Source organism: Montipora capricornis, chromosome 10 (assembly GCF_036669925.1).
Source record: "Montipora capricornis isolate CH-2021 chromosome 10, ASM3666992v2, whole genome shotgun sequence".
In the NCBI taxonomy this organism is placed as follows: domain Eukaryota; kingdom Metazoa; phylum Cnidaria; class Anthozoa; order Scleractinia; family Acroporidae; genus Montipora; species Montipora capricornis.
Genome location: NC_090892.1, coordinates 57,248,587 through 57,258,677, shown reverse-complemented (window position 1 = coordinate 57,258,677; position 10,091 = coordinate 57,248,587). Strand labels below are relative to the sequence as shown.

At 39.7% G+C, this 10,091-nt stretch overlaps 2 protein-coding genes across 2 annotated transcripts in view; both read left to right on the top strand.

Moving 5' to 3' along the window:
• LOC138022156 (LYR motif-containing protein 4-like) overlaps positions 1-1,188 on the top strand; it is a 9,668-nt gene extending 8,480 nt beyond the window's left edge. Inside the window, exon 3 of the mRNA XM_068869189.1 lies at positions 1-1,188. This exon is cut by the window's left edge and continues 54 nt beyond it. The gene's annotated coding sequence lies outside the window, so the exon portion shown is untranslated.
• Positions 1,189-5,308: 4,120 nt separating this feature from the next.
• On the top strand, positions 5,309-9,837 carry LOC138022155 (uncharacterized). The gene is made up of 2 exons (XM_068869188.1): positions 5,309-5,879; positions 8,166-9,837. Exons 1-2 carry the CDS (start codon positions 5,677-5,679, stop codon positions 9,034-9,036), a joined length of 1,074 nt encoding a protein of 357 aa, XP_068725289.1. The 5' UTR covers positions 5,309-5,676; the 3' UTR covers positions 9,037-9,837.
• The last annotated feature ends 254 nt before the right edge of the window (positions 9,838-10,091 follow it).

Genomic DNA, 10,091 nt, shown 5'->3' with positions numbered 1-10,091 from the left:
AATGCTAATAAGTTATAGAAGACCATTTAAGTGAGAAGTAACAAAGGATGCTCTTTCAGTGGACAAAACGCCAACGGAAAAGACAGTTTGCCGTGAAAGAAAAGAATCTAGCTGATCTTTATGGCTTTTCCAGTTCTTTGTTGAATAGCAGATGTTTAAATTATTTCAAACTATCTTCTTTTCAAAAATCGTAAGTTCCCAAAGAAGGCAACAAAGTGATCAGCTCGTGATTTAGCTCAGAAAGTATCTACCTCCTTGGATTATAATTAGCTTGACCTGTCACAACAGACGGTTGAAATCTCTGATTGCCTCTGATTGGTTGAGAATGTAGCACGCGTGGATTGTCACTACCTCGGCCAATCGCCGAAGAAGCAGGCTATCACATGAGCCATAAATGACTTAACGTTAATGCATGTGGCCGCCGCAGGGAGCACGAAGAGAAAGTCACACTTGATTGTTCTGCCGCCGCTTGCGGTTGAGAACGCATTGCGAGATTTGTCGCCAAGTATACAAGTCAAACCAATCCCTCGATTACCTTTGACACTTAATGAAAACCTTTCTAACCTTAACAAAGACTGCAAAATTCGTAAAATATCATCCCGTGAGCGATGCTCAGTTTGCGGAACTTGGAATTAAAAGTTCGGCTCTTTAAACCTAACGACGACCATAATAAAAAAAAAGACCATGCGCCATTGCTTGGTATCCCTCCCCCAAAAAAATAGATGATCGTGCGTCAGTTTTATACCGACAACTTTTTTCTTCCTCGTGACATTTGAAATCTTACATACCCATGGATTTTAGAGTAGCTTTTTGTAGAAAGTCCTGCGTCATTTCAATTCAACATAGCTGATTGATGGGCTTTAAAGTATTTTTGGGTAAGGACGATAAGAGGTAGTTCACGTCTGCGCGGAACACTTAATGTTCATAGACTCTGAGAGACGACAAAAACTGAACTAGTACACTCTTCCCACAGGTATTTCTGTTTTTTTTTTAGCAACGACTACAGCAACGCAACAAGACAAAGGAGATACTTAGCATAGCCGTTTGCGGCAAACGTCAGACTTGAATTTGCGACAAAGCTTTGCCAAAAACGGATGAGTCAGACACTTGTTTGATATTAGAGAGACTGAGCATCACTTTTACGGCAAACATCGGAATAAAATGTGGGTCTTTAGAAAATGGAAGAAACTCGTTTGATGTGAGCTCATTTCTTGCCGCTGTTAGCAGCAGGTATCAAGTAACTTTTCAAAAGAGAGACAGTTAGGATAGACTGCAAAACAGTCGTTTTCAGAAGGCGCGAACCGCCGTAAGCGTGATCCTCGCGTGTGAAACGCACACCATCGCGTTGCTTTTCGTTTGAATATTTATCGCGTTGCTTGCGTTTGCAAAAAATACGACTGTTTTGCAGTCTACAGTTAGGATAACATCATTTTCATGCTTTTTTACAAGCAGCAGCCCACCGTTTCGCGTTTGCTGTGTCACTCAAACGAGATGCCTAATCTTTCTTTTAGCTCATTTCTTGCCTGGTAGCACCAGATATCGCCGGATCAACTTCTCAGAAAGGAGCGTGACAAGGAGGAATAAGAGTATGCTAATCTCTTTAGGCCTCGTCCACAGGTATCCGGATATTCTTTAATCCGCTATTTTTTTTTTTTTGCGGATTCGTCTTCTGTTCACACGGATCCGACGAATCCGCATTTTTCTGAATCGGCTCCAGAAAGTTTGAATACGCAAAGATTCAATGACGTTACAAACTCAGATCCAGTCTTTATAATTACCTGAGAAACATTCAACATGGCCGCTGAACGAGAAATGCTATCCCTTTCCATGTAACCAACTTGAAAACGGTGACGAAGTCGCCAACATGCACTCCTGATGGCGCATGCTTTGTTGACAATAGTCATAGAGGACTGGACACTACAACGAATCCGCATAATTCCGGATTCTAACTCAGATCCAGTCTTTACCGGAAAAACATTCAACATGGCCGCTGAAGGAGAAATGCTATCCCTTTCCATGTAACCAACTTGAAAACCGTGACGAAGTCGCCAACTTGCACTCCTGATGGCGCATGCTCTGTTGGCAATAGTTATAGAGGAGTCCTGGACAATACAACGAATCCGGATGATGCCGTTTGAATGCGGTATGTGTGGACGTAAAACTTTTGAATCCCCAGAGAAAAAGTTGTGGATTAAAAAATATCCTGATAAGTGTAGACTGGGCCCTAGTATCAGTTGAGGATTGAAAAATTGTGCAGAATGTATTTTAGTACATTTTCTTTAATTTCCGTAGTCTGTAAAAAAGGTCAAATCACCAGATATATGCTTTTGATGACGATGTGAGCATACACAATGAATCGTTTATCTTTATCGTTATTTCAAGATCGTTCGTGCTAATCCATTTATAGGCTTTTTTTGTCAATATCATGGGTAAAACGTAACGAGATTGACTGGGTAATCCCGCACTTAAGACTTCTCGGAGCACAAAGGTATTAAAACTTTTTCAAACGTTTCGTAATTGCTCCTGTTTATTCAACTTCCACAAATTATCCTAACTCCCAACGAACCAAGTTAATTTGAGGAAACGGTTTTAGAAATCAGACCTAACAAGACATCGACGTTATGTTCTCAGTTTTCCACACTACTTTCACTTTACACAAGTGTTACTGAACTCGCATGCGCCGAATATCTTTCTCGTATATCGTAAGGTTTTCAACAACGTAAGATAGCCGATTCTAAGGGCTGATGTTAAAATCTACTATTCTATTGAACGCGAGGACACAACAGTGCTTGTTTCATTCTTTATATTTACCTCGACATAGTGTCCAACCCGGGCAGTTAGCGGATAATTCTTGCGTATTCAGCGCCCAAGGTTTCTATATTGTCCAAAGTATTTCGAATAATCGCGAAACCCTTACGACAGAGCAGGTTTATGTTTAGAAGCGACGTTTTCGATGACATTGCTTTCAAAACTCTCTAAAAGCGTCCGGCCGGATGTTTAAATGAAGTCCATAGCCCCACCTGGTTGGACTGGGTAAGTTTCGCTCGTTTTTCCTTGTTCATGATATAATTACAGCGGTAAACTTAAGGCTTCCTTTGGACTCATGGAAGTTTTGCCGCTTGGAAAATCAGATATTAGTTTCATATTCCTCTTCCATTTCAATTTGAAGAGTTACAAGGAAATCTAACACAGAATTTGTTTCAAGGTAGTAATAAATCAGTCGTGGAATGCGGCCTGCACACTCTTCGTTTTCAAAAAAGAACGTCGAGGATGAAATCTTCAAATTCAGAATATTCTATGGATTTGCTCATGAAGAATTTCCTTTATTGCGTCTTGTGAAAAATATTGATGCAATACAATAATCTTCATTTCAACTCGAGCTCTTTGAGTCCAGTGTATCAGCTGTCTCCACTCCTCCGCCAGACCTTCTCGTAGTTTTTTTTTTTTCAAATGAGCATGCTCAGAACAATATATTGATCATTTGTTATGTAGCCCATTGTCTGGGGTGTTGCATGGTATGTTGTTGCAATTGCTTCATTACCGGAGGGCTGGTATATATTCTGCATTGCCTTCTTTCGTAATCATTCTCGTTATGAGTACATCTCTGCGGCCTCAAAATTACTCTCCGTTTTTCCAATATTGTATCATTGATATACGAGCATAGTTCAGATTGGTTTGTAGGCTTTCATATCAGTTGTTCAGAGTTCTTGCTGTGTTTTGAGCCTTTCAGAGTTTCTGTAATTTTGCTTGTAAAGACCGTGATAATAAAGAGGGTCGCACACGGCTCGTGTTGACACATCCCAACATGGTTGCTTATTACATGCTAAATGTTTTACATTCGTTTGAGCGAGGTAATAGAATATCAATACCATTAACTTTGTCTTGCATTTAAATAGTTCTGTCGCTATTCCGCGAACAAAACTGACTAAGAAAGCGATACACCGACCTCAATGATGGCGTAAGTTCTGTAATCTAATAATAATAATAATAATAATAATAATAATATGAATTTTTGTCTTCGTGCTAATGGTGGTAAAAAAAAAGCAGCCTGTGCCCGTAAAAAAGGCATTTGTTCCACATTTATAAATAAATTAAAAGAGTCTGGCTATGAGGATAAGCAAGCAGTATGCAGTCGTTTGATGTGGGTGGACAATACTTCTTAAACCAACAGACAAATTGTAGCGTCACTAATCGGTGGGAGAAAGTCCATTCTTCTCTTTGAACTCTCGACCAAATTCTAATCCAATCCCAGTATGCTGGCGCTTTATTTATTTTTTTTTTTACTGAAAATGCTTACTATTTCATCACGGCATGAAAGCCTGAAGCTAAGGTGAAAATTTCGTAGGGAAGTAGCTCTGTCCTTTGTAGTACTTCTGCCAGTCGTATTGTTCCCATATGTTCGTCTGTGGGCTATTTTTCCCGCAAGCAATTTCTGACGTCTTGAACACGTTGCTGGGTAATTTGTCAATGAATACCATCGTTGTGTATTGTCTCCCAGTTTCAAACGCAGGAAGTTGTTTGCAGTATATTCAGTAATTCTATCTTTTCATTTAATTATTTATAAAGGTTTTTCCCCGAGGCAGATTATTCTATTCACGGAAAATTATAATGCTCTTAAAAGAACGCAAAGATGCTTAAATATTTGGCTTTCAATTCATTTTTAAACCAGATAGCGAAGCAAATATACTATACTACTTTGCCTTTTTGTCTTGTTTTTTCCTGAATATTTCTTTTGCCGTCATTCACTTCTTTTCGGGAAAACGTGATCGATAAATTTTTCAACACCGTGAGACTGACAGTAAATGTTCCTTCATAAATTAGCATAAATATTCATACACACGTAGATTTTCTAAAATTCGCAACTCTTAAAGCAACTTTGGCATAAAAAAACTGCGTTGTTTTCTCGTTGAGCATTAACGGATTGTGAAAAAGCCACTGTCGCAATCTGTCGCATATTTTCTCAGTTGTGACTACACCAAAAGCCAATCACGTTCAACTTCCTTTAACTTCAACATCCGGTCCTGATCACAAGGGCTAAGACGAAAAAAGTGGACCCAGCCAGTTGTTTTCAAAATACAGGATGTCGAAACGTGCTTATCAAAGCGATCTCGCTCTAATTCTTACACGCGTTTATGATAGCGAATTCCAGAAGGAATAGATCATTAATTTCCTTACTTTTCTATTGGTAAACACTAGTTTGACACAAACAATCTTGGATGTCAAAAAGTTTGAAACATTTTCGGCCAAAGAAAAAGTTACTTCCGCCGAAATAAAGTGGCAGGCGCGTAAAATTGCTTCAATTAAAGCCATCTCCAGGAAGTTATGCTGAAACGAGATTACGCAAAGTTCGAACACGGTCAACACATTTGCTGTCTCCAGTGTAGAAAATAAGAGGCCCGCTGGTACATTTCTACGAAAAACGAAAGCACCGCCGATTCTTGGAACAATACCGTCGATAAAAGGAAAGCGCAGTATAGTTCATTTCGCTTTTCATCTTACATTTCCGTGATGTAACGGCCCGTGACGGCGTTAGTTTCTTTAGCAGTAGGGATGATGTTTTGTCTGAGGTGATTGTAGGGTACCAGTTCCCTGTTCCTGTATGAATCATCGTGTTCCTTGGGTTGCTGTTCCAGTCAATTAACTGCCACAATTAAACTACAAATAACAAGCTGGTTCATGCGATGGTCATTGCTCTGTTCACTCATGATGCAGTCGCCCTTATCTGCCCTGTTGGTTGCATCTCTTACAATTAACGCTTCAGCTGGGATATTTTTCTTTCTAGCACCAACGATTGTGTTCCTCTTCTCCAAGTCAGGTAGCCAGTTTTCTCGTCGGCTTTGTAAAGTTTATGAGGAAAAATCTTCGGTTGTCCGAAAATTGTGAGTATCATCTTTATTTACCTTATTGTAAACTATACTGGGTACAACTATTTATTGTTCCAATAGCTTTAGTAGTTTAATTTCAGTGATATGACCAACGCAGTGTGCGTCTTAAAGCCGTGTACAATAAGTCCTTGTAAAAGTCGAAAAGTTAGTTTTTTTCGCGAAAACACTACCCTTTGAGTTCGTTTCCGCGAAAATTTGTCTTAACATGATGTCACGCGTGAGAAGATATGACTACGCGCGCGTCCGCGCGCGTTAAACGAATGGGTAAAATATTTGCATTGTCACGATTCTTGAAAACGGCACAGAGAAGTTAAGCACCCAGATTGAATCATTGTGTTTTCACTTTCTAAAGTTCTTCCGTATTTAGATTGTTTCCATTTCTAATTTTGGTTTGAGGTTGGTATTGACACGCATTTACTGGTTCCGCAAGTATCATATATTTACGCCTTCGAGCGTTTATACATTTGGTTAATAACCATTTCAGGAATAAAGTTATATTAGCTTTTGATTTCGAAAGAAACACTTAATTCATTTGCCTAGTGAAAATAATCTATGATGTGAAGCCCAGTACGAGAATCTGGTATTATTTAGACTTGAGTACGGAGGAAGTGCACGTTTGTGTATGCGTGTAAGATCGCCTTTAAATTACCACATTATAAAGTTTGGGAAACTCTCAGACTTTATGGAAAGTAGGAACTTCCGAAACACTCGAGTCACTTAAAGCCTCGATAAATGTTTTTAATTCTCCGCTTAGTGTTGTATCAATATCAATACATTTTGCCGAGATGTCGCGACTTTATTGGTCTTCTTCTTTTCTAATCCCGGCTAAAACCTTGAAGCTCAGTTTCCTTTCTTGGTTATTTTCAGAAATTAAAAGGATAAAATGGTAACACGAATACCGCATTCAATAATTGTGGAGTCTATGAAACCACGATGCAATATTTAAGGGGGGCACCCAACGAGAATATAGTTCCATACCACTGAAACATAGCATTGTTAAACGTATTTTAGTATTTACACGGCACATATAGGCACATTTTTATCCCCTAAAATGTTTTCATCTGTTCGGATATCCTAGCTGAAAGTCTTGTGATCCGAAAATTATAGGGATCAGAACTTACCTTTTCAAAAATTTCAGCCAGAAAAAAGGCTCCCGAAAATTCTAGGTGATTTTTTTAGGGTCAAAAACCGTTAAAAACGGGCTACAATACCAATTTTTAGATGTTCGAAAATCCTAGGACAGGCAGGCAAGCAAGGAATTTTAAAACAAATGTTCCGAAAATTCTAGATCTCAAATCGTCCGAAAATAGACGTTGGGTGCCCCTGATATTAATACGAATATTTAGACGAATATTTAGATATTCCTGTTGCCAGCTATGCGTGGATGTTTGACTTCCCGTGGCGCTGAAGTCTTAAACGGATGTTCAACTTATTCTTCTTCTTCTGAGTGCTTACCCACTAAACGTTGTTAACTGAACCGTATAATTTAAATTGAAACATCCAGATTCGGTGATGGTTAAACGACTGAAGACTGCCTGGTTAGCCTGCGGATTCAGCCTCCTTTCATCGCTCACCGCCACTCCGAAAACCGGAAAGCGACGGAGTAGCGGTGAGCATCATATTTTAGTGAAGGGCGGCTGTATTCACAGGCTACTTCCAGGTTGTCTTGGTATGACAAACTCCTTCGTTATAAAGCTTTACTGCTCTCTTTATTTTGATCGAACGCAGAATAAACGAGCGAACACTTTTTTTTCGTAAGTTATTGACTAACCTTGTCCCACAATTTCTAACTTTGATGTCAAGTTTGTCCTTTTATTGGACGACCGAGAAATCTAAAAGCCGCGGAAACGATGCAATTTTAGTTGCGTGGCCTAATTACTGTAATTAGACATCATTTACATTTTTATCCCCAAGCTTTTTTCACAATTCTTTTGTATACAAGTTTTATAACATTTTTCGCACCCTTTTCGTATATATTTCCATTCATCCTCAACTTTTTCATTCGTTAATGGCTATTGACGAATAGCCGAAAACTTATGTTTTAATCTTTTAACCAGAGAAAGGTTTTTTCCACTTTTTAAATAGTAATAATTTATTTTACTGTCCTTCTGCGTCGTCTTGGGCTGTACATGTGTAGCCGCGAGAAGAATTAACAGCGACGCACCCCAAATAATACGCCATTCTTCTCGCCACTACTGCAAACAATACAACTTGCGCGCGTCTTTAGATGTCGCCCACAACCTACATCCTGAACAGAAACATTTTTTTTTCTACCCGCAGGTGCAGGGACCTGACTTTTTCTTTTCTTCTCTTCTGTTGTGGCTTATACTGCATTTCTTCCAAGATCACCTTTGACGAACCTCTTCGCGATACGTCTTCAAGTTTCCTCTTCATCTTCTGCGTTTATCTTGGAAACTACATGTTCAAGTTTTGCCAGGATTTATTGTTGAAAAGCAAGCTCCCTTTGTTCAAGATCCAGCTGCTTCATCATTTTGTAACAGCGTCAACATTTAGTGTATTAGTGTCCTACCGACAAAACGCGATTTTGGGAGTCATTAGCCTTCTCTTCGAAGGGAGTGTTTTCCTCTTCGATTCATGCTCCTTAATTCGTTTGCTTGGCGGAAATAAAAACGGTCTTCTTTTCTTGTGTATTTCTATTTTTAGATTTGTTGTTACTATTTTAGTCAGAGCCATAAGTCCAGTTGTCTTACTGAGCCTGACGCTATCAAGGAACAGCCCTCTGTCACTAGGGTACGTTCCACTTGGATTTTTTTTCATGAACGTTGTGTTTTTCTCCATGATCAACGGATGGCACATAAAGGCCTCTTTTGAAAGCTTAAAGAAACGTTTACTGGCGTGGCGTCTTTCGTATTACTACAGTCGACCAGAAGAGAACCGCGATAATAGCTTTTCTAACGGCACAGAACTCAACAACGTGGTGACTCCCGCTCAGGCAATCGCCCGAACAGCATTACCCATCATAATTCCAACAGACACGAATTTCAGACTTAGCTCGCCGGTGTCGAATGTCAATATGAACAGTGAAGAGATATCAAACATTGCTGTGTCACGGAGGGAAAGAACTGTGCCTCATATTAGTGCTCTTATTGATGACACTTTTGTGACAGATGGACCAATAGAACAGGTTTAACGAGATCGACCTGGTTACATTAGGCGCTGCGACGTACTGGCGAAGCATTTCTCCCAAAGGTGTGGATAATCCGGCTGTCAGGAAAGCTTTCTTCCCTCATTTTGGAACATAAACAACTTCCTTAAGGCTGAAGAGCGAACTCTGGAAAATCCTCGAAGAATACAATATTAACCGTGACACGTTCATCACTGAGTCTTATTGAAGGATGGACTTTCGCCGGACGACGGTTGTTTGGGAGTATCAATCAATAGAACAAATTATGAGAGATAACTGACACACAGAGCTGAAAATGTCAACGTAATGCAAATAAATAACATTATTTTATAAACAGAGCGGTTTTATTTGAGTGTCGTAAAAGCAATAGTCTAACTCTGACTAATCCAGTGCGACGAACCAATCGAAATTCCAAGTGACTACATGTAATTTGCTCGAAGCGCGGTGAAATGTGCAACTAAACGTCACGCTTGGCCTGGTTTTCTCAGCTCCCTCATTGGTTGAAGAAGCAACGCGAGATTTTTTCGTTTTGATCACCAATCGCAGCAAAACCAAACCAATAATGCCTGTGCAATTGCTTTCGACACTCAAAATAAAAACCACAGTATTAAATGTACCACGCGTTTTTGGCATGGATTAACGAAAGAAGAAGATATTAAAAGCTCGCGTTGTATTTTACGAAGAAAGATGTAATGTCGCATACGGCATTTTCAACAGTAGGCAGATATATTTATTTTATATTGTAAGTTCTGTTGACAAAACTGTGGCCTATTTGACAAACATTAAATTAATGAACATATTTGACAACGACTTTCTTTTCAGAGTCTAGGGTCCAGCAACGATAAATAGCCTGAATTACAGCTCTATTTTACGCGTCTCATTCGCTCAGAAACCCTTGGCTAGAGGCAAATTCATGAGCGGCGAAGCCGCGCGGCGAATGGGGAGCAAATTCACCACCACGCTCCCCATTTTGTCTCCGCCATCAGCTACGCAGGCTAAGAAACCTCCAAGCTAACGCAGCCAGATTGACCTCGTGTAGGCAGAGGTAGACCACAACGCCG